This window comes from Chenopodium album, chromosome 6, assembly GCF_948465745.1.
Source record: "Chenopodium album chromosome 6, dcCheAlbu1.1, whole genome shotgun sequence".
NCBI classification, from domain to species: domain Eukaryota; kingdom Viridiplantae; phylum Streptophyta; class Magnoliopsida; order Caryophyllales; family Amaranthaceae; genus Chenopodium; species Chenopodium album.
In genome coordinates, this window is record NC_137839.1 from 49,450,238 (window position 1) to 49,476,536 (window position 26,299).

General features: G+C 35.2%; 2 protein-coding genes across 2 annotated transcripts; both read right to left on the reverse strand.

Annotated features, from left to right (window-relative positions):
• Positions 1-242: 242 nt before the first annotated feature.
• LOC145636065 (ubiquitin carboxyl-terminal hydrolase 5-like) lies at positions 243-19,095 on the reverse strand. The gene is made up of 14 exons (XM_081687508.1): positions 18,953-19,095; positions 18,692-18,852; positions 15,636-15,875; positions 13,159-13,303; positions 12,950-13,009; positions 12,713-12,808; positions 11,662-12,051; positions 9,795-9,935; positions 9,553-9,723; positions 6,844-7,101; positions 6,610-6,758; positions 4,980-5,513; positions 2,725-2,998; positions 243-507 (listed from the first exon to the last, which is right to left on the reverse strand). The coding sequence occupies exons 2-14, from the start codon at positions 18,841-18,843 to the stop codon at positions 373-375; spliced, it is 2,745 nt and encodes a 914-aa protein (XP_081543634.1). The 5' UTR covers positions 18,844-18,852; positions 18,953-19,095; the 3' UTR covers positions 243-372.
• A 2,107-nt stretch (positions 19,096-21,202) lies between these two features.
• Positions 21,203-22,183, reverse strand: LOC145636931 (uncharacterized). Its single transcript, XM_081688464.1, has one exon. The coding sequence runs from the start codon at positions 22,181-22,183 to the stop codon at positions 21,203-21,205; it is 981 nt and encodes a 326-aa protein (XP_081544590.1).
• Positions 22,184-26,299: the final 4,116 nt, after the last annotated feature.

Genomic DNA, 26,299 nt, shown 5'->3' on the forward strand with positions numbered 1-26,299 from the left:
ATCTATGTGATAACAAAGATATTTATCACATGGCATTTTGATAAATATATCTAATTTATCCAATCATCCAACACTTTTAATGAAAAAGGTGTTAATTTATTAAAGAAAATGCCATGTGAAAAAAAAAAAAAAAAAAAAAAAAAAAAAAAAAAAAAAAAATTGTTTATCTCATAAATAAACTTGTATTTCCTATATCTCAAAAAACCCCACCCCTTTCCCAAAAATTAAAACAAAAAACGAAGGAAAAAATAATAATCCCTTTTTTTGATTTTGAAGACTAATAACCTAATAATGTAATAGTATTAATTATAGTAATAATAATTATAAGTATATTCATCATGTTAATAAGTTTGATTATGCAATCAAAAATATTTAAATGTTTTCAGAAGCATCTTCTTTCTTTCTTCGATAGAATAGTACATATGCAGCATTAGTCTTCACCTCATCTTCACCAATAGCCGATATATGGTTATCGTCAAAGCTATACCACCTGTTCTCATCTAGGAGCTGTAAAAGAAAAATATTTAATCAATACACCTCCAAGTCAACAAAGCATATAACAGGCAGCAAGATGATTCTGATTCACACAAAATAAAAGGCAGAGTTCCATCAACAACAGAATAAGCAACTCGGATACAAAAATGAAGTGAGTTTCTTTTGCATGTTCATATAATCATACAGGGTATTACACTATTACAGAGAGGGAAAAGAAGTTGATAAAAATGTTCGACACTTCGACCTTTAATTTTCCTTTCCCTTTCTTTAATTACACATTGAATTCCTTTAGAAACATATAAGCAATGGGTTACAAAAAGAATCAAACAAGCAACAAGAGTTAATATGAAAAGCGATCTATTACACATTGAATTCCTTTCGATTTTATTTCCTTCCTTACCTTTTCCTTTGATATAAAAGTTAAAACAGTAAAAACAGAGACATAGTGGGTTACAAAAAGCATCAAACAAGCAACAAGAGTTGTTATGAATAGCACTCTGAATATAGCAAGCATAAGTAAAATCTTCAAAACCAGAAAGCACCACCAGCCTAATTTATGTAATGCAAACGACGCAGCAGTAAAGTACTCGGAGCTTTGTACAGAAATCTTCGTTTTACAAGATTTAAAAAAAATAAAAGAAGGAACCATAAGCAATGCCTTTTGTCCAAAAAGATGGGATTAGCTGCTTGAACAAAAGAATATACATGTGGGCATTAAAGAGAATCCTCTACCTTTAGTTTTGCTATAATTCTATAAACACTACTCCTCGAGCAACTAGGAGTTGAATTGTTAGGCAAAACAATAGATCATTTATTGAAAGAAAGGTTATAATGTTGTTACATCGACATCACAGCTAAACATGGTAGCATCACTGTCCAAATTAATCTAAGGCACCATCTAAACATTATATACTCATCTTGGGCCGGGGGAATATGAGCTCTAATAAGTGAAATAAGAGGATTTATAGGAGTTATAAGGCACCATCTAAACATGACCATAATCTTAAAGTTTCAAGTGTAGTGTATATACGCCTCATTTGCCTCTCATTGATGACCACCATGGTGACCGACTTTAGAAACTCGGTCAAGGCAGTTTATAGACTATGCAGCAAGCTAGAAAATTGACAGGATTTATTGGGCAGTGGAACATGAGAAATAGGTGTGTACATGGTGAATCATAGCTCTAATGTGGAAGCGTTGAATATGGATCTCTAAATCAATTTTAATCAGTAGTTATGCTCAGTAAAATACAGGTGAAAAGAACAGGACCTAAGTTAGGATCCTGTGTATAGCAAAGTACATTTGAACAGATGTGCATTAAAGTCTTAGTTTTAAAGGGCCCAAGGTGCAAAAGTCCTTGGAGCATAGGCGCAAAGCGAAGGGGAAGGTGCACCCCTTTTATAGGTGAGACACTTTATTATGTTAATCTCTACCTCATATTAAGTAGTCCAAAAAAGGAATTCGGGGAAAAGGTAAAAGGGTCATTTGATTAATAACTAGGGTTCTTCAAAGGGAATTGGGGGATATGGGGTTTCTCTCTCCTTTAAAATTAGTGTAAACCTAATCATTGCAATATCATGTGGTGCTTTATTAAAAATAAAAAAAAAAATAGATAGAACACTGACCATTGACGCCATACAGCATAAGGCAAGACATTAGGTGCAATGGCACCAGAAACAACCTAGAGAAAGAGCACATAGGCACGTGCCTTTTGTAGGTCTTTGCGCCTCACAGATCTAAAGAGCCAGGTCTCACGCCTCACCATGCCTTGTGCCTAGGCGCGCTTTTAAAACTAAGATTATAATGTGGCGAAAAGAAATTGTCTCACACGGCTGAGTGTGTGTCAACTACCAAGTTGGAAAGCAAGTTCCTTAGTTTCTTAGAGTGACTGATCTTCGATGTTTAGGTAAATCATTCAGAATTGGAAAGCAAGTTTGGGAAGGAGAATGTACTAGGGAGTTATATTAGAAATAATGGCTCAAGAATGGTGTATTTGTCACTCTATTTGTTCAAATATGAAGTTTACCCTCTCTTACCCTTGAAAGAGAAATGCATGTCCATATATTATGTAAAAAGAAATGGTACCCATCAGCTTAAAATGGGAACGTAATCCTGTAATTAGGAAAACCACTACATAAAATTCATTGGTCAAATTAATGCTTACACAGGTTGCTAAGGATATTTATAAAAACCAACCAGCATAATATTGTAGAAAGAGCTGAGATTCACCTTGATGTGTGCAGTATAGTGCCCACTACCCATGCTCCCATAGTGGTTGATTAAAGCGTACAGTTCATAAAGCTGATGATCAGAATTGTTCTTGTTTGCTATGTACTTCGTAATGTCAAGATCATATATAGGGAAGTTGACAAATGTATCCAACTTGTGCTTGATTGACCTATTATATGAGAACCGTTTTAGATGGATAACTAGAACCTTTGGAAGCCTCCACAAATCCAGCTTCTTGCTTGCCTGTCGCCGCTCTTTACACTGAGGACATTTCCTGCATTGATAACAAAAGACTTAGTATATTACTCCGTTCTTGTAGAATGTTGTTCATTCCCTGCCAACTGAACTGTCTGAAAGTACAAAAATATTTCCCCCTAAAAAAGATAGTAAGCAGCTACAGACTTATCAGGTATTCCCAGGATACCAGAAGAGTGGAAGATACTAATTATTTTCTTCAAACTTGAATATTATTATAGTGATACAAAAAAGGGGAAAAAAAGTGCAATCTTCATTCTAATGAATTAATATGGGTTTTAATGTTTACAAGCAAATTTAACATTGTAACATTATCATGGTGGTAAATTCTGAACAAAATTTAATCAGTCTTAATGACTCGGATTTGTTAAAATAGGTAATCTCTTCTGCCCAGTTTTCATCAGCTTTATGGATGGGGCAACAGAATGTAGGTTTAAGGCCCCAATCTGATCAAACACAGTTCCTGAACCGACCTAAAGCTCTCAAACAAGCACTGTGAAAATTAACTGAGCCTACTAATGCATGATGGAGTTTATTTATGGCCACAGCAAGACAATAGCTTTAGAAACAAAACATCACTTTCTAAGATGCGTAGCTCAATTGTTAAGCCATATTATGATACAACACTAAACTATTAACCAGCAGATTAAAAACCTCAGAAAATCATGGATTAACTATGATTTTATAAACAAATAAGCAGAGTCTCTGTACTAAAATTACGTACATCTAGGTCTCCCTAGACCCAATCATAAGATGAGATACCTCAATTATTCCGGTCGTGTTCCACAGAGAAAACAAAAAAGGACCAGGAGACCTCCAAGAAAATGATTATGAGTCCACCACTGTATACCCATATAATAACTCAAAAAATTAACTAGGAAAATTTTCCAAAGAACTAGTACATGGAAGTACTGTTCCTTTGCAGATAAAGAACTGACTTTGAAAATTGCTATCAGCCCTTACCAGCCACAGATTTCACAAGATACCAAGCATAGAATGTGATGTCTCTTTTCTGAAGCATATTCTTAGTAACAATCAAACTCTTAAGTTTATCCTTGAATATGCTTAGACGACATCGTAGGTGGCGTGACACATTGTGCTACTTAAAGATACCAAATGTCCAAATGTGACTCATGAGCTAGCATGTAGACCCTTGAATATGCTTAGACGACATCATAGGTGGCGTGACACATTGTGCTACTTAAAGATACCAAATGTCCAAATGTGACTCATGAGCTAGCATGTAGATTCTGCTATAAATATTAGTTTATATGATCACGTTAATCCTCTAAATTCAATGCACAACACATCTAAATTTCCAAATGTACCCTTACATCTAATTATTTCATATAATCCACGTCTCATCATTAATATTTTCAAATATATTTGTTTCAGTCCTTAATTTTGTGCACATCCTTTAACGGCATTTGTTCAGAAGCAAAAGTTACACTTGGGGACATGAACTTTGGCCCAACTACAATTATTACACCATATTGACAGTATTATTAAAGGACTTCGAAAACTGAATCAATCTTGGCAAACCATTATTTAATAAAATAAATAAATAACCCTAAAAAGAATCTTGTCCATTGCTACAGCCTTCGTGACATCTAACAGTCATAGTTAGTGTAACTTCTATAAACTTCCCCATACTGATACCCTCATGTTTTCAACTATGATTCCAAACTCTCGAGACCATAATACACTAGTTTACTAATGATGCCAAGTTCATGGTGTTTTCAGCAAGAATTTCAAGTTAATGTCAAAGATTGTAGTTGGATTATTGAATAATATCCCAAGTTAAATTATAGAGGATCTAAGTCTTTAGCAAGCGCACAAGCAAAAGGGATACGATGTACAGACAACTACTTATTCAGTTTATAACTTTTCTAGGTCTTGAAATAACAAGAATATTGAACAGGAAATATCTTTAATAGGCCGATTTGATTTATTGTATAGAAGATTTAAAAGAGAGGGGGTGGGGGGAGGAGGGGACTAACCACATATCAGGTTCAGAGACCAAAGGCTCTTCACGGAGAAAAGCTTCCAAGCAGCTATACAAGGATAAAGGTTCAGTACGAGCTTTCTTTGTTGGAAGTCCATTCTTGCAGACTTCAGGCAAACTTTCCAAGTAAGATGTATCATATTCCTCAAGAAGTTCTTTTGACCAATTAATGAACACTAGCAGAGATTTTGATGATGAAGAGATTTTGATAGGTTTCACTTCTCCTACAGATAGATCAATGCATACATTATTTTCATCTACCAAGTGAAGGGGCAATTTCCCTGTTCCGTGAGTTGCATCATTGATTCTTTCTGTCCATGATGACGATTCAGAAGGTGGTTCAACTGCTGATGAAATGCCATTTTCTGACACATCATATTTTTCTCTATGCTTTAATAACGGAGATAGCATAGTCCGAACCATTGATTGAACATCACCCCTTGTTGTTACATCATCACATGAGATAGGTGAAACAAGTGGGGTTCCATAAGGCTTCCATCCCTTCACAGTCTGAGCATTAACTGTCTCCCTGGAAATTTTTAACACGTAAACAAATTAATCAAAAACAAACATGTCATGTTTGGATCATTTCAGTAGCTGACTGCACTTGACATATGTATGACAGTATGAAATATATAAACTGACCAATAATAAAACAGCAGTAGTGGTCTATGGGCCACTTGTAAGCCCTTATCTAACCTTCAGTGTGGACAAAGTACACTGTCTAGGAAGACGTCATATCCACCAAGGAAATTAATGCAATGTTGAATAAAGGAGCTGGAAAGAACTTTATCCGTATTACACAAAGGAACTACAATTTGTCAATTAGACTGGATTATATCTAACATTTGAACTGAATGAAACATGTAATAAACGGGCTTCAATATTTTAAAAAAAAAACCAGTCCTAAATCAACTCAGAGTCTCAGACACTTATTGCGTAACTTATCCAAAGAAAACTAAATCACATAGTCTTAAGTCATAAGTGGGAATTTCAACTAACTTATTAACACCTTATCACCCAAACAAAGAAAGCAAGAAGAGTGTTACAAAGCAGCTCTAAAATATGCCTCCTAGGCAAATTGTTCTGAATCATTTTGCCAAGAACGCCATAACATGTGTCAACCAATGGCACCTAATCAGTGCTTTTAGGATTGGGAGAAAAAAAAAGCCAAGCAAGTGTGCTGAGAGCTAAAAGGGACAACTATGAATATAAAACGGAGTAAATTTTAGCAGATAAAGGACTATAACTCCCTTTGCACCAATTTTATAAACCCCAAAATGTCACATTTCTTTGTTCTGTATTTAGCAATAGCATGAAAATTTCCCTCCAAGCTGGAAAAAAAAAAAAAAAAAAAAAAAAAAAAAAAAACTCAATGCATCCAGACTTGAAAAAATCAGGCCAAGCTGGGTGCGATACACATATGCATAATTCTTTCAAGTTAGGGTTTATTGTCATACAGTATGAGAGGAAGATTCAACTGTTCAAAGATCCCAAATTTCCACTTAAATTCAGGTGAAACCATAAATTTAGTTTTATTAAGTTCATCTATGCAGCAAGTAAGAAATTATTACCACAAATATCTACAATTTAGCAAACAAACCAAATAATACACCGTTACATACTTGTCTTCAAGACGGTGTATAAGCTGAAGAAATATTATTCCCTTTGCAGGCTGAGGGATCCTGTATGCAGCAAGGTGATCCTCATCTTTAATGCTGGACAATGATGTCAAGGGATCTTCAAAGAATCGATGGATCAAGTGATTCTGTATCTGCAGATGTACTTAAGGGATAAATTATCACAGATGAGCTTTAATAAAGTATCAAAATCAATGGTAATGAAAAACAAATTCTAACCTCTGCGAGTAGAAGCTTCTCATGAGGCTTTAAAGAACAAACGGCACTTAATGCTTGGATCAAATCCCTACATCGTCCTTGCTTTGGAATAGTCACAGTGCACACATTAGGCAGTAGACTTCCATCACTGCTAAAGATAGTTACAGTCAAAGGGCGTGTAGCAGTAGACTGGAGAGGCAACGAAAGATACATGAAAGGATCAAATGTCACCGAAACTTTTGCACACACAGGACATACCAGAGTCGACTTGTATTGGCCCTGCAAAGGAAAGTGTAAGAAGTTGCAACAAGGCTACTCAAAACATCTAGTTCAACTTCGATATCTAAGTATTAAAGCTACTCATACAATCCAGTTCAACATTCATAACAAGTATAGCAACAAAAGTCTAAGACTGTTTAACAGCTTCTATGTTATGCAAAAACTGTGAATGAACTTATGGCCTTCAAAATTCCTTTATTTTTTTAAGGTAAGATGAAGGACCCTACTGAACCAGCACTTCTCATAGGTTAAGCCAGCTATCTCCGTAGGTCAACACTTAGTAGAGGGGAGAGATAAGTGAATCCACCTACCCCAAAGCAATTTTAGTTGGCGGGGCTCGAAGTTGTGACCTCAAAGTCACAAGGTGAGTTCCCCACCAAGCTTAGCTTGGTTTCAAAATTCCATTGTTGGATCAAAAAAAAATAGTCCACAAGCCAGCAACCAACAAATATAAAAGAAATAGGATTAAAAGCTTGGTGGCTGAGATCCAATCTCCCAACTACAAGGTTTAACAAGATAGTAATCTCTAAACTGAATCTCACATGCAGTCCATAATTTTCCTTTGCTCGCTCAATTTGTGGTGCAGATATTCTGAACATTATTTCTTTAAATTGCTTATGATATTAATCTAGTTTTCAAATTCAAAGTGCAATCTTGTAAGCACACATAGAGAAATATAAGTTAAAGATATGGTCAATTGCCTTCATCACAACTGCCATCAAATTACATGATTGGTTAAAAGTTCAAAAGTTCTAGCTTCATTGTCAAAGAAATTCAGGTCCACTTCGGGGAAAGATTAAATAAAATATGTTGTTTGCGACAATCAAGTGGATTAATTTTTGTAGATTAAAGAATCGGCACAAGGCTAAGCTGCGTACTGTGTTTCTTCAAGCTGACTGAATATGAAGTAGTACTATTTCCATTTAGTGAACCTCCAAAAATGGAGATTCATTACTACATTCAATGTTATTCTTCCAGTTTCACTAATTTACCTATAAATCTATTGTCAACAGACCCATGGGTGTTGTAAGCAGTCTTTGGTGAAGCAAGGACCCCAAGCAAGAACAAGAAGTTCGTTGGGGGTAAGAAAAGTAGAGAGAAGAATGAAGATTAGAGATTATTCACTTAAAGAACTTGGCATTAACAGATATACACTTAAAATTGGTTTGCAGCCTAAAAATTGTTACAACTCCATGGCTGGAAGCTGGGAGAAGCAAAATTGGAGAAGCTTTGAAGAGTCCAAGATTGGAAAAAATGCCAAATACAGCCATTTATAGTACTCAACTTGCCAACTACAGCTATATAATCTACTCACTTTGCAATTGCAGCCTTATAAAAAAAATACATTGCAAATTGTAACCTAAAAAGTATTAACAACTTGTTATTTGACAACCATTCCCATTTTCTGGCCAAAATTACCTGAAAATGACGTCACATGTTTTCTTTTTCCCCTCCCTCAGCAGCCTCCACGACAGCTTTCCAACTTCTTAACTTTCTTTTTACCACCTCTGTGTCTCCTCTCTCAAGCACCACTGCTTCTCTGCCTCAGTACTATATATGACTGCATTGATGTACTCACAACAACTTATAAAGTCTAATCACACGATGTTAACTATCTGACCCAACTTCTCACAATTTGTTTGGAGGAGATTGCATTTTCCATCAGGTTGCATCTCCACAACATTCAACATTTCAACAATTTTTATTTTTTTTTTTAAAAAAAAAAAAGGTGGTAAACTAAACAAATTTATCTGCATTTTCCCAAAGTTCTTGTCTTCCATTACTTAGCTGCAAGGAGGTTTCAACGAACTAACAAAACCCGAGAATGACGATGAATTGTGACGTCATTCTCATGCAACCTCAGCTAGAAAAAGAGAATGGTATACACTGTAATTAACAAGTTCGTTACACTTTTTAGGCTGCAATTTGCTAATTTTTATAAAGGCCGCAATTGGCAAATTGAGTAGATTAAAGAGTTGCATTTGGCAAATTTTCCTCCAAGATTGAACATATTTTGAAATATGATAAATGCAAATATCTTGAAATATAATTGCACATTAAATATTATCATCCTTGCAGATGATTGTCAAACATTCAACGAAGAGATAGATGAATTTTCAAATATATCAAACTATTAATTGGATACGTTGGGTTTCACTATACTTTTCATTATTTAATATTCTCTACAATTTTATCCTTGAAAAAAAAAATTGCCCTTAGGAGTTCCGAAAATACTATCAAAACTGCTATGGCAATAAAATACATTAATAGAGAACACCATTTGGCGAATTGGTTCCATTCTGAAAATTTAGAATTGGTAATAATCCTTGAAAGAAATTGACATTCATGGCATATCCATTTTTACATTTTGGCCACCATGTATGGATTATGAAAGAGGCTAATGTCAACAAACAATTGGAAGAAAAGTCTGATTTTTATGGTGGAGTTTACCTGGCATACATCAACAATAATGGAATCATTACGAGCTTTATGGTTTGCCCAGTATTCATCAGCAACTTCTTCATCAGGTCTTCCATTTGCATCCTTAGAAAGTATGTAAGGTTTATCTTTAACACGATTCAAGTCTTCATGTAACCCATCCAATAGAAAAGCCAAGAGTTCCTGGTATTCTCCACTAATAAGTATATAATCTATAAAAAGAAAGGCAAAGTTGAGACAATGTAGCTAGCTACCTGTGAATCATGCTGGTTATATCCACTGAACTGAGGGGCAAAGCGAGCCAGCTTTGTTTTAAAAGGCCGAGGAGCAATTGGTGTTCGTCCAGCAGCCCAAATTTTTCTAAGTAATTCACCAAATGAAAGAGCCAGCTCTCCCTGAAAAGTGAAACTTACTATGAATAAACAATCCAAATAAGGAACAGAAATTTTTTTGCATATGACATGCAAAGCAACCTGGCAGCTGGCACCACTCTAATATTTAAGATTTCCTAGATCATAAAGGTCAATAGAGATATAATATCATCCTAAACCAAAAACAGAGGACAAAGCTATAGGACCAGAAAGTAAAAATGAATTGAAACAAAAATTATTGCACGACTTTTAGAACATAAAATTGATGTCCATAAGGGTTATAGGCCAAGAACTCTACATCAATGATAGTGCCATAGTGGAATCTTAGAACTTAATAGATCCACACATCCACCACATATACTACATAGCATAACATACAAAAAAGTTATAAAGCAGTGATTATAGAATGATGAATAAAATGTGGAATTTAAACATTAATTCATTGTTATCAGGTAGTCCTATGCCCTTGTAAATCCATAAAACAAATAATTATTGCCTGTGATGTTTATCAAATCATCTAACTCTACCAAAATCTCTCATTCATCTTGGTTCTTCTTCTATTCATACCATAGAATAGTTTACACGATTTTGATCACCAATTCACCATAGTGAGAACAATCGCAGCATCGCAAGAAAGGAATGATGTGTTTGGTGCTGACTGTACAGAAGTCACAATACGATCTTACGAATATGATATTAAAAAAAAAAAAAAAAAAAAAAAAAGGTTTCATATTAAATAGTACCCCAAGTATAATAATTTAAGGTTTCATATTATTGTAGTGCCCAACTGTTTGAAAATATTTAAAATTAAAACAGTTCTTGAAAGCCAACCACTGTTAATAAAACAAGAAAAATCCCGCCACCCGCCAGTCCCAAAAATACCGCACAACGACCTTTGTAATTTGATAGGGAGGAAAAAAAACCATGTGACACTTTCTACTCTGTCAAATCTCAACCTCCAGCTCTTTTTTTTTTTCTTGTTGTATTAGATCTCTCTCCTCTGTGATTTAAGTGCTCTTGTTCTTTCCCCCAAATGTTAATGGTGATCTTGTACTCTTGAGTTTATCACTTTATCTAAGGTAAATCAGAATTGATAGGAGACTTAGGAGAAACCGGCAAAGATATCAGGGTTAAAAAAAAAGACCCCACTGAGTACAAGAAAATTCTGTTTCCCAAGTCTCAAAATCCGTTACAACAATGATGCATCACGGCAATATGGCCACATTTTAATTCCATGAACAAACAAATTGAAGAAAAAAAGGTACCAAACTATCAGCCAATTCTCCATATCACCTATGCGTCAACCATGTATAGAAAAGGATTTAAACTTATAACAACATGTGGGACCAAAACTTTTAACAATCAAATAGCAGTCATTGTGACTTTTATAGGATACATAAAAGGAGCAACTTGTTAATGATCTTCCTCATTTTGTTTCCATTAAGTTCCTTGTCTTCTAGCAAGTTGATCAATAGTAAGACATATTTTCATCAAAGAATTCAAGGATTTTAGTTGACAAAAGACCAACAGCAGAAAGAAAAATAAAACTAATTAAAAGAGTAAAGGAAGACCAATAAATAAGACAAAAAATACATTGAGCTGAAGCAGTATGATGGCAGTCCTTTCAAAATTAATCACTTAGTATTGATAGGCATGATAGCCAACAAAAACAATCCTTACATGCATGCAATATGAATAGAAAATGCATCATAGGGAAATAATCATGAATTTATATCAAATAGATACTTACAACCATGCCCATTGGATTCTGCCAGTTAATTTCTCCGCGATAATCTTCCCTGAAATATCTAGCAAATTCTGGTGTATGAACAAGACATTGTATAGCGCTATTCATATAACAAGTATTTCCAAGATTAAGTAGCCCAGTGAGCCCTGCGGTAGCACTTCTTGTGGTAACACCACTTGACTCTTGCGCATTGTTTGATTCCCGATGCGGGGAAACCTGATTCTGAACTTGTGAGAGATCCATATTGCCGATTTTAGATACACCTTTTGTCGCAGACAAACCTCCGGCAATTGATAAGCCTGACTTTGAGGGCTCTAAAAGAAAAGAATTTGATTGTTTCCCCACAGGATCATTGTTCTTTACATAATTTGTCATATTCGCCTCCACAAGAATCTGTTAACCCAAATTAGGAGATTGTTAATAATTAGAAAAAAGAGAAAAATGCTGATGAAGAAGAAGAAATTGAAGATATATATAACGAAAATAAAGCAAAATTGCATTTTGTATTTAGGTGCCCCAATAGGGAATAAACCCACGACATCCGAGAGTGATTATGTACTCTATAAATGTCACAATCACAAGATAATTACCTCAAATGTCAGATTGCTTTTCAAATACTATATATGTCTATAAACCTCAGGAGCCAAAGTTAGCAAGATCAACATCAGAATATTTACCAAAAAAAAAATATACACATACAGTATAATTTGAAAGGCATTGAACTGCCAAAGAAATAAAGAGCGAGTCATTGACTTAAATTGTGGTACGCATGTCATTATCAATATATTAGTCAAATTTGGGCCCTGTTATATGACATGTTCAGTTTAAGGTTTGACAATTTTCTTGTGTTTATCAAATCAGAATCTGGTTAGTTTAAGATAGGCAGCTCAGGTAAAATCAGCTTTGAACATTTCTGCCAACTAAACTTCATAATAAATGAGCATCAAAAAAAATAATTAGTAGCAAGTATTGAGTATCACTATGCAGAATATACAAGGCTATTTTGTAAGGGTTACTAGGTAATTTTATTAAGTAGAAGCTAAAGGATACTCACTTCCTGATCCATCTGTATGTTAGCATCATCAAGTGTTTTGTCCAGATCCATCGGTAATGCATGTTTCTTCTGCCCGTAAAAGTCATAAATGCGAATCTGAGGCAGTAAAGGGCTCATCAGTTTTGAAAATATAATCAACCATACAATCCATATTTTCTTGAAGTGGCATAATTTGTGAACCAATAGAGAAGTAAAATACTTAGAAATTTTAGAAGACAGAAAATAAAATAAAATTACTTGCTCAGGGTCAAGGTAAAAAATCTCACAAACTCGTCTGTAAAGCTCCCTAATGGTTTCCTGCAAATGTTATGAACAGAAAAACATTAAAGGTATAGCACAGACCTTTCCTCAATTTGTTTTGCTTGAACTCAGAAGACATTAGGGCTCACCAAAATGATTCTATAGTGAGAAAACACAATTAAACATACTTATAGTAGAGCAACCACCTTTTTGCTTATTCTTATGGTAGATCGATCGCCTTTTGGTGTTAGAAGTAGCTCAAGGTGCAAAGGATACACTTCTACAGCTAATTCCATTTGACTAAGACCAGAATTGATAACTTTTCTCGCCAATGTTGGTCCCCCTCCATACCTACAAACAATAAAGCAATTAAATTACGCATATGATCCTCTTTTAATATCACTGACACAATCAAATACTTCTTAGGTTGCAAACTGCCACAAGAAACACTTGAGAAATGCCTAAACCACTATAGCATCAGGCTGCCAGTGCGAGCAACAGAAATCACCAATTAGTCAATGGAAACAATCAGCCATAGCATATTAGCATGTGACAGAAACTTAGTCAGCAATGACATTAACTAAGGAGCACAAGTTACCAAATCTCAAAAAAAATTAGATTTGACCAATGTATAAAAAAGCTCAAGGCGTGTTAGAGTGAGAAAAACTCTGCAGCACCTTAAGCACAGTAAAGTGTGCCTCTTTGATTAACATATGAAAAATTTGACTGTAGTGCGCTTAAATGCACCTAATGCGCTGCCGAAGAGCCTCGCCTAAATAAAGAGTAGAAATGCGCTCTACCCTAATCACCTAGCTCTTCAACACCTAGGCACTCATTTTATACACTGGATCGGAGCATGGACTAGTAACAACTGAAAAGGTCATTGAGCTCAAGCAAAAGCTTAATGCTACAAAGAAAACCGCATCGCCGATGCCCAATAGCACATCCTCACTGGCATGTTACTGCCTTCACATTAAACAAACTTACGATTCTTTCCCATACTGAATACATACACGACTTGAAACATGTTTTACTTTAAGCATCTATTGATTACATCATTTCCTTATTTGGTATGCTTTATTAACATTTTATTTGTGTTCACACACAAAATACCATAAATACCCTTAGTTGCATGTGATAACAACCATAATTCTCCCTCTGTCTCTCTCTCATTTGTTTATTTTACATGAGCAAATATGACAGTCTCCGTCTTTCACCACAATACTTAATCCGTTTCAAACAGTTTGCTTTGCGCACTATCACATAACCTACTTTGATATTGTTTTGTGATTTAGTGTTCAGAAAAAAAAAAATAAAAAAAAAAAAACATGGTCATTTAGGGTCTTGATTGATTCGTCTCAATGCCTATTTTTCTAAAATCAAAATTTTACACCTTTAGCTTATACGTAATTAAGAATATTTATATTTAAAAATGTGTGTTGGCAAACATGCCGAAATGAAATGTTTCAACAAATACAAAACAAAGGAAGTAACATATTTAATCCACATATTACCTCTTCAATCCCTTATTCCCACTTTCACAAAAAGATTCATACTTAACAAATCAGCCATTAATATCCCAACCTGAGTACACCGACTCAAAATGTGCAAGTGATATAAGAAATAAAATACGCAAAAGTGAAGTGACAAGGACAAGTTAGAACAAACCAAAAATCAAGAAAAACAGAAACAACAATTATCAAAGATTTCAACTAACATAAAAAAATAAATAAAATAAAAAAAAAAAGATAAGAGGAAAAAAAAGACACAACAAGGACCAAACAAAGTCCATCCACATAATGCCAATAACTTTCTAAATTGCTAATAAGAGCAACTCATAAAGAAGAATACAACATAGTCCTAAGTACCCTCACAATAGAGACTCCCAAATCGAAGGACTGATTTATTTAGTGAAACTGAATAACAAAGTGGAATAAAAAAAAAGGGATAGATCTAATTGCTACATGAAGTAGTGATATGTTGCTTAACTTAGGATGTTTGATCAAAAGAGTCTCAAACGCCTAGCTCCTTATTGTAGGTTCTTCCAGGAACCATTATGTTCAACACATGGTTATTGCAACAATACCTCAGCTATTGCTTATTGAGCTATTGGTACATACACACCACACGACTCATTAATGGTCCACTAGAGAAATAAATGAAGGAAATGATTTTGAGACTCTATGTATTATTGCAAGGAAAGCCGCATGCCAATGTCCATGGTAACAAATTACTAATCCAATATTCTTCTTCATCTGTATATTTCATTACCTTTTAAAGAGGCGGTATTGAGTAGTAATGGAAACCTAGGAGAAAAAACATGTAATACGGTATAAAGATGCATTAGCATGCACATTGACATTGGACTATAGAAACCAAACTACACAGACAATCATTACCATTATCGCCTACCAAATAGGCCACACAATAGCTAGACTACAGAAGTACATGACAAAACAGTCTTAGCAAAAAAGAGCAATTTATCAATAGCTGAATCATATTCTATTGCATGACATATTCTCATAAAATGGCTAAATAGAGTCAATCAATCAAAGCCTCAATCCCATAAGTGGAATTGGCTACATGAAATATAAGTAAGTTAATAGCAAGAACATTATTGCAACGACAGATCAGATATTAGGACGAGTGGCAGTTAGGTTGTTATTGTGGATCAGCAACTTACCAAGAATAAAGCTGATTCCAGACTTCCTCTGGCAACAAGACATAATCACGTCCTTCCACCAAAGTGTCATGAAGTTCCGCTGCACTGCAATCGCTGGTGGTAGATTCATATATCAGAACTTTATTATCAATATTGGATGGTCTCTTTGATACACAAGCATCTGCAGAGTTTAAACTGTGCGGAGAGAGTCCATCATTCAATTGATCTTGATTAACATAGTCAAGCCAGTTTTGCCACCATCTGTGATAAACATGTCAAAGACATAGAGGTTAAGTCCTTACGACAAAATCCAACATAAGTATTCTTATTTCCATGTAAATAGAGAAAATAATTTACAAAAAAACCTAACAAAAAAAAAAAAAAAAAAAAAAAAGTTTAAAAAAAAAAAAGAAAGAAGGAAAAAAAAATTTAAAAAAAAAAAAAAAAAAAAAAAAGCATCTGACGGCTTGTTTGGAGTTTTGGACACAGTAGGTATTACTACTTGAAGTGGGAAAGGCTGGGTGATGCGGAAGCATAGGTATAAAAAAAATAAGCATTACTTCAATTTTTTTTATTTTCTTTGGCGTACAAATCTCAACCTGTCTGATGGGTTAGTGCTAAGCCATTTGGTTCCACTCTACTTTGCTAACAATGTCGCGATTGGCTAACCTGAGTTGCTTAACGTAAAGATTGAACTAGAGCCATTTAAGTAGTTCTTGTTTGCGCCCATAAAATTGAGCTAAACAAACCCTATGTGTACTTGACGCCCGAGTAAATTACACTAATCCGGTCTAATATATATATGTTAGCTTTTGGGAAGAAAAAAAAATGTGTGAGAGTTTGTTTTGGAAGAGAGAATGTCTTCTTGGGCAGCGCACCTTCTTGCTAAGATTAAAATTAGGAATGAATTAAACATCCGATTTTGGAAGGTTCTCACATAGAAAAACAGCTGTTATGTAATCATTATCCGATTCTAATTGGTTCACTACTCTACATAATGCTCCGGTGACAGAAATTTATTGCGCAGTGAATAAACTTTACATTAAAAGGCCTATTATATGAGCAAAACATTACTTAAAACACTGAACTTTTTTTTTTTTACAAAGTACAAGATACAAGAATATAAGGCACAATCAATTTGTACACCCAATGTAGCACTAATTTAGATACATTTCTTCATATGAAATAGGTTATTTGCTTCAAGAGCTGAAAAGGATAAGCAAGTTCAATTTGCTATTAGTATCTTGAATTACCAAACAAGAAGAAAATATTAGAAAACCTACACCATAAAAGCATATATAGCAAGCAGCTAGAAGAAAGACCTCCAAAAATAAATAAGCACTCTTTTATAGTGTCAAAAGCACGTCAACTCAAAAACTGAACCAAAGGAAAATCCGTCAGAGCCTCCTCCCCTAAAGTATATAATTGGTAGTCAGTATACCTAAAACCATTGTGTAAGCATAATATTTCAAAGGCCCTTTGAACAGTCAAATAAATGGAGGGAAAGATGAAAGTTGAGATGTATTAATGCATGTTCACAGGTAAAAAGAACAACACATAAGTGTCGTTATCTCATATTGACAAGACAAATAGACCTCTGACCCCATACACACTACAAGTGCTGCAACCTCTTCTTCTTCCTACTCTTCCCAAACCCCTGAAATTTAATTTGCAACCGATCCACAACCTCTACATGAAAAACCAAAGTTTCCTCCTGCAAAGCAAAAAGCTTCTTGTAGAAACATCTTGCCATATCACACTCTCAACAAGGAGATATCGTCAAATAACCAAACCCGGAATCTTAAAATTTTTGTCTTATCAATAATTAAAGAGGAAGGCGTCAAACAAATCAGCCACAAGAAACTTTTTCTCAATTCTACCGGGCGAACACCAAAAGTTACCTCACTTTAGGTATACGCGCCAATATCTATTTTATACGTAATCTTTATTGTCTTCACAACAAAGTCAATCACTCGGGAAACTCTCAAGCCATTTGAAACAAGTATCTTGAGCAGTAACAAAAGTAATTAACGAGGACTACTGGAGAGCAAGAAGAAGCAATGTGCTTCAACTGCCTATGCACAATTACACAAAAACAGAACACTTAAGTACATAAGAAACCCCTCGTGAGCTAAAAAAGTAGTCAGATAGACACTACAAACAATGTTCCTCTTAAGCTTATAATTATTTTTTTTTAAGTCTCACTTCACATCCATTTGATACTTATTTACCTAATTACTGCCCAATTGGCCTTTTTATGGGTTGTGAAACAAATTGCTACCTCAAGTAGGTCATCATCACTTCACATCCATTTGATACTTATTTACCTAATTACTGCCCAATTGGCCTTTTTATGAGTTCTGAAACAAATTGCTACCTCAAGTAGGTCATCATTTGTCATCTACACCTTATTATATGTGACAAACAATCCTTCAAAAGGGTCCCCTGATTATTTGATCCAAAGAATATCAACAAGAAATAATGAAGAAACATCTATTCTCATAAGTCACAACAGTATGTAATTTCATTAAATAGATTTTAAGATAATTCTTTACCAACAGATATTCTAAAGCACCTTTGGTTCCTATCCGACATCCACTTTATTTCGGCTTTCCACAACAGTATGTAATTCCATTAATTAGATTTTAAGATAATTCTTTACTAACAGATATTTAAAACACCTTCGGTTCCTCTCCAATATCTACTTTATTTCGGCTTTCCACAACAATATGTAATTCCATTGATTAAATTTTTAAGATAATTCTATACAAACAGACATATCAATCAAAAAAGCTTTTACTCTAAATATCTTCGTTTCCTCTTCAACACCACCATTATTTTAGCTTCAAGTTTATATAAACACTTGATTTTTGCCACCAAAATTGCAAAAATCATTCCAATTTCAAAACAACTGCAAACATAAGATTCCACTATATTATAGCCTTAAATAAATAAATTAGCTGTTTACAAAAATAAAAGATATACAATAAACCCTTTTCACGGCTAAAATACCATTTTAATTTTGATAAATGTAAAATTAAACAATTGAAGAAGGTATAAAGTTACGGAAGAACAACCGTTGAGTGATGATATAGAAAGTATCGCCCTCTTTGCTTTGGGCTTCGGCGGCCAATGAAATGTCACGTATTTTCAACCTCTCTTCCTCCGGCGTCGGCCAGGCCCGTCCCTGAGCAAGGGAAGGAGGTCTCGGCTCAACAAATGGAGTCATGGAATTTCCCTAAGATTAAACCAAATTTAACGGGTTGATTAATCACTGGATTGTGAAATTGATTGTCCAAAATTATAGAAAATACAAATAAAAATTAAAAACATCTTACCTCAGAATGTTCAGTGGAGGAGAGAAAAGTCGGAAGCTGATTCAATGGAGGATTCACAGTGCTCTTCAATGGAGGACTCAGAGTGCGATTCAATGGAGGAGAGAGAAATGGGGGGGGGGGGGGAGAGAGGAGGGTGCAGTCTGTGGAGTGACTCAGTGAGGCAGCGAAAACGTGAAAATGTGAAATAACGGAGAAATAGAAATGACACCAAAAAATAAAATAAAATAAAATAAAATAAAAATAAAAAATAAAAAAGAAATGACACCCGGCAATTGGTTTTGTATGGACCCGTTCTACAATAAATTATTATAAACCCAAAATTTAACATTTTCAAATAATATAACCACATTTTGGATGATATAATCACTTTTTTAGACGATATAAATATGTTTTTGTGAGTCATATTTTGAATTATATAATCTCATATTAAACCATTTAATGAGATTATATAATTATCTTTAGGATGATAAAATTCAAAAATCATGTTTGGAATAATGTAATTTACTATCTATTACTTTTTATAATGATAAATTCACTTTTTGAGTGATACATTTACATAACAGTTTCAGGATGATACAATCACTTTTGTAGTAATATAATCATATTTCGTATGATATAATCACATTCGTATGGTATACTAGAAGGTTGGGTCTACAATTATAGACCGGGTCTATTCTAGTCTTTAACATTATCAGGTTGGCTCAGCCTCCGGCACCGTGCTTGGTTTTTTTTTTTTTTTTTTTTTTGGTGGTGTGTTATATCGGTTCATCCTTTGGGTTAATTTGGATTCTAAAATCAGTTTTGAGTGGTTACATCTAGGGTCGTTCATCGGTTCAAGACCGGATTGGACCGGACCAACCCGGATGGAACCGAAGACCGAAAATTAGAATTCCAAGAACCAAAGACCGGACCAATTAAGCTAGGACTGAATTCGGATCGGACCGGAAGAATCAGTCCAAACCCCAAACCGGACCGCTTTGGACCAATTTAAGAATTTTTTAAAAAGAATACTAAATTTTTAATAAAGTTATGATAAATACAAAAATAGTAAAGGAAAAACTATATTTTAACGTCATTTTTACGTCTTTTTTTTTGTATGTTAAGTACAAAAAAACTTATAAAGTTAAAGTTAAAGTCCAACTTTCTACGGAAACCCAATCCCAAGACCCGCTCACAATTAATATAACTAATAAGCATAATAAACAAGATAAGGAGAAAGACAATATTACCCTTGTGTAGACATCTACTTTTGGCCTCCTATCCTGACAGAAAGTGCAATGACGATAAATAAAACTATCTTCGTGTTGGATCGACGTGAAGAATACTTATGGATAACTGATTGAATCACAAGAACACAAAAATGACTAGCCTTACCCAAAAACAAATGCATTAAGGTCCGATCAACTAAGCCCGATCATAATTAGGCTTAAGCCCGAGCTTAAAACCTAAAAATGACGGATTTAGAGGTGCCTAGGTTAAAAATCAATGCTGCCGCAGAGAAATCCGCGCATCTCAACGAGTCGCGCTAGTCTATCGCGCGCAACTCACAAGGTTGTGCGCATCACCCAGCGCAACTGCTAGTGATGCGCTTGCGGAAGATTCAGAATTTCATAAAAATATAAAATCGAATCTTACCATAATACCGTGCGCAAGAAGTTCGGTTGCGTTGCCCATTGCAGCGCAACCAAATTACTTGCGCTGGGATGCCGCTCGCAACCCATTCAGATGTGCACAACACCTGCATTGGCAGAATGTTCAAAACCCTAAACGTACCCATTTCCTATAAATAGGGGCTTAATATGCGAGGCTCAAACAGACATAAATTAATCTAAAACTCTGGCATAAACTTTGAACTTGTGAACTACCAAACCCTCTTGTCCTAAACACTCACCCCCTTTAATACTTGTTACTACGGTGGAGGTTCCCGAACAAGAAGGAGTCCATAAGTGTTCTAAACGAAGATATAGCAATGAGAAGTGGTAAACTCCCGAGCACTTAGATCAATCACTTTATTTTTCTTGTTTAAAATAGCTTTAATTAATTAATTAGTGTTGTTTGATCACTTTAAACGAATTTTTAATTAATTAATTTCACATAGTATCTTTTTTTTTTTTTTTTGACATATGCTAAAACAAACTACACTACTAAACAGTACTAAACATTATTAAAAGACAATAAACTAGTATTAGCCGCCGTTGCCCGCAAATGTGCCTTTTTCACCTTGATCCTGTCTACCTTTTGAATGCTACACTAGGAGAAGGCTGATCCTAAACGAAGGATCTGATCCACTGTCCATCTTAGATCAACGTCGATGTTGCTTTTATTCCTCAGCATCCTAACCATATTCTCCGAATCTGTGTAAATTGTTATCGATGTTAGATGTCGAAGAGCTCCCCACTTAAGACCATGGATACAAGCATTCATCTCAGTTTGCACGACAGACTGAGCTAGGCCATGTGTCACACCTCCGATACCATCGAACTCATCTTCCACCACCCCATCTGGACACCACCCCATTCCTGATCTCCTTGTCTGCTTATTCCAGGACCCATCAACTTGTATCATAGTTGACCCTTCTTGAGTTCCATCATTAGATAGAATCGCCTGCATGAAACCTGGCGGGTGATCATGGAAACTCTCTAGAGGGTGCAGGCAGCGTAAGGACGTCTCTCCATTACCGGTAAAAAGATCATGTTGACGCAATCCCTCTGAAATAATTGTCGGAGTTAACAACATACTCGACCCTAATCTCCTAAAAACCCTGTTATTCCTAGCATTCCACAAACCCCACAAAGTGGCTAAGAAAAAGGTAATCCTATGGCCTTGTTTCCCATCCAAGCTAAGGTAAAGCTGGATATAGTACAGAAACCAATCTACAAAGGACTGGTTTGCATTATCTTCTGAGTGGATGCCTAGTATTCCACCCCTCCAAATATCTTTTGTCGTAGTACAAAACCTGAAGATATATTGCAAATCTTCCTCCAAATCCTCACAAAGATCATAGTAAACTTGAATATCCAACCCTCTTCTACCCAGGTTACCTCTTGTCACCAAACCATTATGGAGTAATTTCCACACAATAAGTTTCCATTTGGGAAGTATATGGAGAGCCCAGAGAACTTTATAAAACTCCAAAACCGCCCCATTTCCTATCCGAGATTCCAAACCTTTAACAAAAGCATAACCCGTTTTGACCGTATAACGGCCAAACTTATGATCTAACCAGTACATGTAGTCCTCTACCTCCGTCACTGGCACACCATTGATGCTATAACAGTCGCATCCTTTAGATTAAAACAAGAATTGAGTCTTCTGTGATTCCACCCTGTACCATCTCGGTCTAACAAATCCCTAGTCCTCCAATTCCAAATCTCGCTTATCGTATCCAAAGAGCGCGTTGTCGGTATCTTCCCTTCCATCCACCTATATTTCGTAGCCATAATTGTTTCCCCATTCCCAAACTTCCATCCACACCCCTGAACCAAAATGTTCCCAGCTTTAGCTAAGCCTCTCATTCCTCAAGAGTAGGGCCTGCTTCCCAACGATGCAGGTTTCCCTGTTTGAATATGTAGGGAATATTTCAAGCGTTACCCTTAGCTCGAACCCCACTGTGATCATACACTAAAATATGGTGGCGTCCAAAGGGAAAGAAGATAGAGCAAAAGAGTCGCCAATAAGTTTTAGGAACTTGTAAACCGTTCACGAGGTGAAGGTTACACCCCTTAACGATCCAGGAGATCGTCAACTCCAATAGGTCTGAAACCATGACTAGTAGTTCGGGGATGAAGGTACAAATCCAACGTAAAAGAGATTGAACATGCCCTAATAATAGGCCTCTACTTTATTCTGATCGTATTCATGTGCGCTTTCTGACTAACATGCAATCAATAGGTTTAACCCTAAACCAGTTTAATCTATGTTGGTTGAATATTAATGCACAAATAAATCTATTATTGGCGATCACTTGAATTATAATCAAAGTAACCCTAAACAAGATTATTAATTATCTTATTAAGCGTGATTACAAGTACAAAATTCCTTTAAACATGCATAAAAAGGGTGTGATAAAGCAATAACAATAAATATATATATCAAGCAACATAATAAATAATAACAATAAAAATAATCATAATGATAATAATTAAAATAATCATGATCATGTTAAAGCATAATAATAGCAAGATTCTAGGTATGATACTAACAAGATTAATAACAAACCCTAGCATGTCACTAAACATCAAAAATCAAATCTTTAGCCCTAACATGATACTAACATGCTATTAGAATATAGGAAGCATCATACTTTTAATCATACTTGATATTATCATTTTTTAGTTGTTACTCTAAACATGATACTAGGAAGATCAAAATACCCTAACATGGCGCTAGGAATCATAATAACAACCTAAACATGATTTCTATATCATAATATCAATAAAAACCATTAAAGCACTTACTTGGATGTCTCGCACCTCTTTCTAATAACAAAATACACACGTTAATGTAGGGAATATTTCAAGCGTTATCCCTAGCTTGAACCCCACTGTGATCATACACTTAAGTACGGTGGCGTCTAAAGGGAAAAAAGATAGAGCAAAAGAGTCGCCAACAAGTTTTAGGAACTTGTAAACCGTTCACGAGGTGAAGGTTACACCCCTTAACGATCCAGGAGATCGTCAACTCCAATATGTCTTGAACCATGACTGGTAGTTCGGGGATGAAGGTACAAATCCAACCTAAAAGAGATTGAACCTGCCCTAATAATAAGCCTCTACTTTATTCTGATCGTATTCATGTACGCTTTTTGACTAACATGCAATCAATAGGTTTAACCCTAAACCTGTTTATCTATGTTGGTTTAATATTAATGCACAAATAAAACTATTATTGGCGATCACTTGAATTATAATCATATTAACCCTAAACAAGATTATTAATTATCTTATTAAGCGTGATTACAAATACCAATTCCCTTTAAACATGCATAAAAGGGTGTGATCAAGCAATAACAATAAATATATATCAAGCAACATAATAATAATCAAAATAACAATAATCATCATAATAATCATAACCATCATGTTAATAATAAAGCATAATAATAGCAAGATCCTAGGCATGATACTAACAAGATTAATAACAAATCCTAGCATGTCACTAAGCAATAAAAATCAAAGCTTTAACCCTAACATGATACTATTATGAATATTAGGAAGAGAATTAAAGGCATCGCATGAATCATGATTGATATAAGCAAATCACCCTAAATATCATACTAAAGAAAAAATCCTAACATGATACTAAGAACATCCTAAACATGATACTAGGAATCAATAAAACATCCTAACATGATACTAGGAATCAAAAATACAATCTAAGCATGATTTCTATATCATAAAATCAATAAATCAATTAAAGCACTTACTTGGATGCCTCGTACCTCTTTCTAATAACAAAATACACACGTTAGTAACTTCAAGGAAAATATAAAAACAATTAAATTAAATAACTGAAAGAGAGATTTGGGACCAAACCCTCAGAAATTAAAACCTTTCACGTCTAGGGCGAAGGCAACTTCGAATATGGCTAGGTGTATCTAAGTCTTGCGAGTGCGGAATTTTGTATTTTGAGAAAAGCTAGTTTAGAAAAGAGAGAGAGAGAAAATCAAGAATTTCTTGATGAGAGTTGGTGATTATTGATGAGAATTGATGAATGAAAACAGAGTTTTTAGAAGGCTATTTATAGAGAAAATCAACCAAAAAGATAGAAAATCAAAACAGAATTCTGACGCGCAAAACGAGGTTAGCGCCAAACGCTGACATTAGCGCCAGGCGCCAAGCTTAGCATCAGGCGCTAATGCTGGCGTTTGGCGCTAACTTAATTATTGACGCATTTTCTAAAATCAGATAGAAATTTACCGTACAGGAGGATAAAATTGTATTTTCCTCAAAAACATTCTTTTGTTTTGATTAAAACTCTAAAAAGTCAACAAAAGTCAATTTATCAATGCTAATTGAATTAGGAATGAAAAGAACCTTCTAGAAGAATCTAGAAGACTAAAACTATTCCTAATTGCATTAGGAATGATAAATCCATATTAGGCCCTCCTCTAGTTCATTGGGCCGCATATAAGGCTCAAACCAGGCTTAGTTTAGTAATTTGGCCATAATTTCCTCAATATTCATCAGAACTAGGCTTATAATATATCGTTGGAAAGCTCTTTTCAAACCCTATCCAACTACACTACTATTGGACCCATATCATGGACCAACCAAACTGGATTGGATGTTTTCTTAAAATAGGTTTTCAAAAATAGAGAGAAAAGAAGAGAAATTAAAACTATCCGCAACACTAGACTTTCCACACTTTCACTTCATTCGATTATGATCCGACGTGAAAGGTACTCATCATTGGGTTTGTTTTTGGGGAGACACAAATGGGTGTCTACAGAAGCCCCCACTTTGACTGAGTTTGGAGAAACGCAAGTTTCGAAAAAAAAAAGTCAAAGTAGCGATAGGGACGGAGAATGATTCAGAACGTTCTGCGATCCTAAATCATTCTTGTAACGCCGATACCTGCAAGCTAGCGTTAGTTAAAAAGATAAGAGAGTTAAGAAACGCGTATATGGCACCGTCGAGCACACGTCTCTAGAGGTAACCGATTTGTTGCATTTGTTGTTGTTGTGACAACCTTCCACAATCTATGGAACGCCATCTTGCTGTTTTAATGTTCACTCGTCTCTGAACAATGGAGCTTATTGGATATGTTCACGCGCCTCTGAACAAAGAGCTTCTTTTTAATATGTCCACGCGTCTCTGAAAAAAGAGCTTTTGAATGATATGTCCACGCATCTCTGAACAAAGAGCTTTGATGATATGTCCACGCGTCTCTGAACAATAGAGCTTTTGAATAATATGCCCACGCGTCTCTGAGCAAAAGAGCTTTGATGATATGTCCACGCGTCTCTGAACAAAAGATCTTGAAAGAAATGTCCACGCGTCTCTGAACAAAAGAGCTTTGATGATATGTCCACGCGTCTCTGAACAAAAGAGCTTGAAAGAAATGTCCACGCGTCTCTAAACAAAAGAGCTTTGATGATATTTCCACGAGTCTCTGAACAAAGAGATTTGAAAGAAATATCCACGTGTCTCTGAACAAAAGAGCTTTGATGATATGTCCACGCGTCTTTGAACAAAAGAGCTTTGATGATATATCCACGCGTCTCTGAACAAAAGAGCTTGAAAGAAATGTCCACGCGTCTCTGAACAAAAGAGCTTCGATTCTTAAATGTTTGTTGCGATAATATTTCGAAGAAAAAACTTCCGAAGACCAACGCTTGTCGATCTC

Coding starts and splice junctions, on each gene's coding strand:
- LOC145636931 (XM_081688464.1), bottom strand. CDS start 22,183: ATGTACTGGTTAGATCATAAGTTTGGCCGTTATACGGTCAAAACGGGT.
- LOC145636065 (XM_081687508.1), bottom strand. CDS start 18,843: ATGACTCCATTTGTTGAGCCGAGACCTCCTTCCCTTGCTCAGGGACGG. Junction 15,876..18,691: donor TTCTATATCATCACTCAACG/GTTGTTCTTCCG, acceptor TGTTTATCACAG/ATGGTGGCAAAACTGGCTTG. Junction 12,052..12,712: donor ACATACAGATGGATCAGGAA/GTGAGTATCCTT, acceptor TTGGGTTAACAG/ATTCTTGTGGAGGCGAATAT.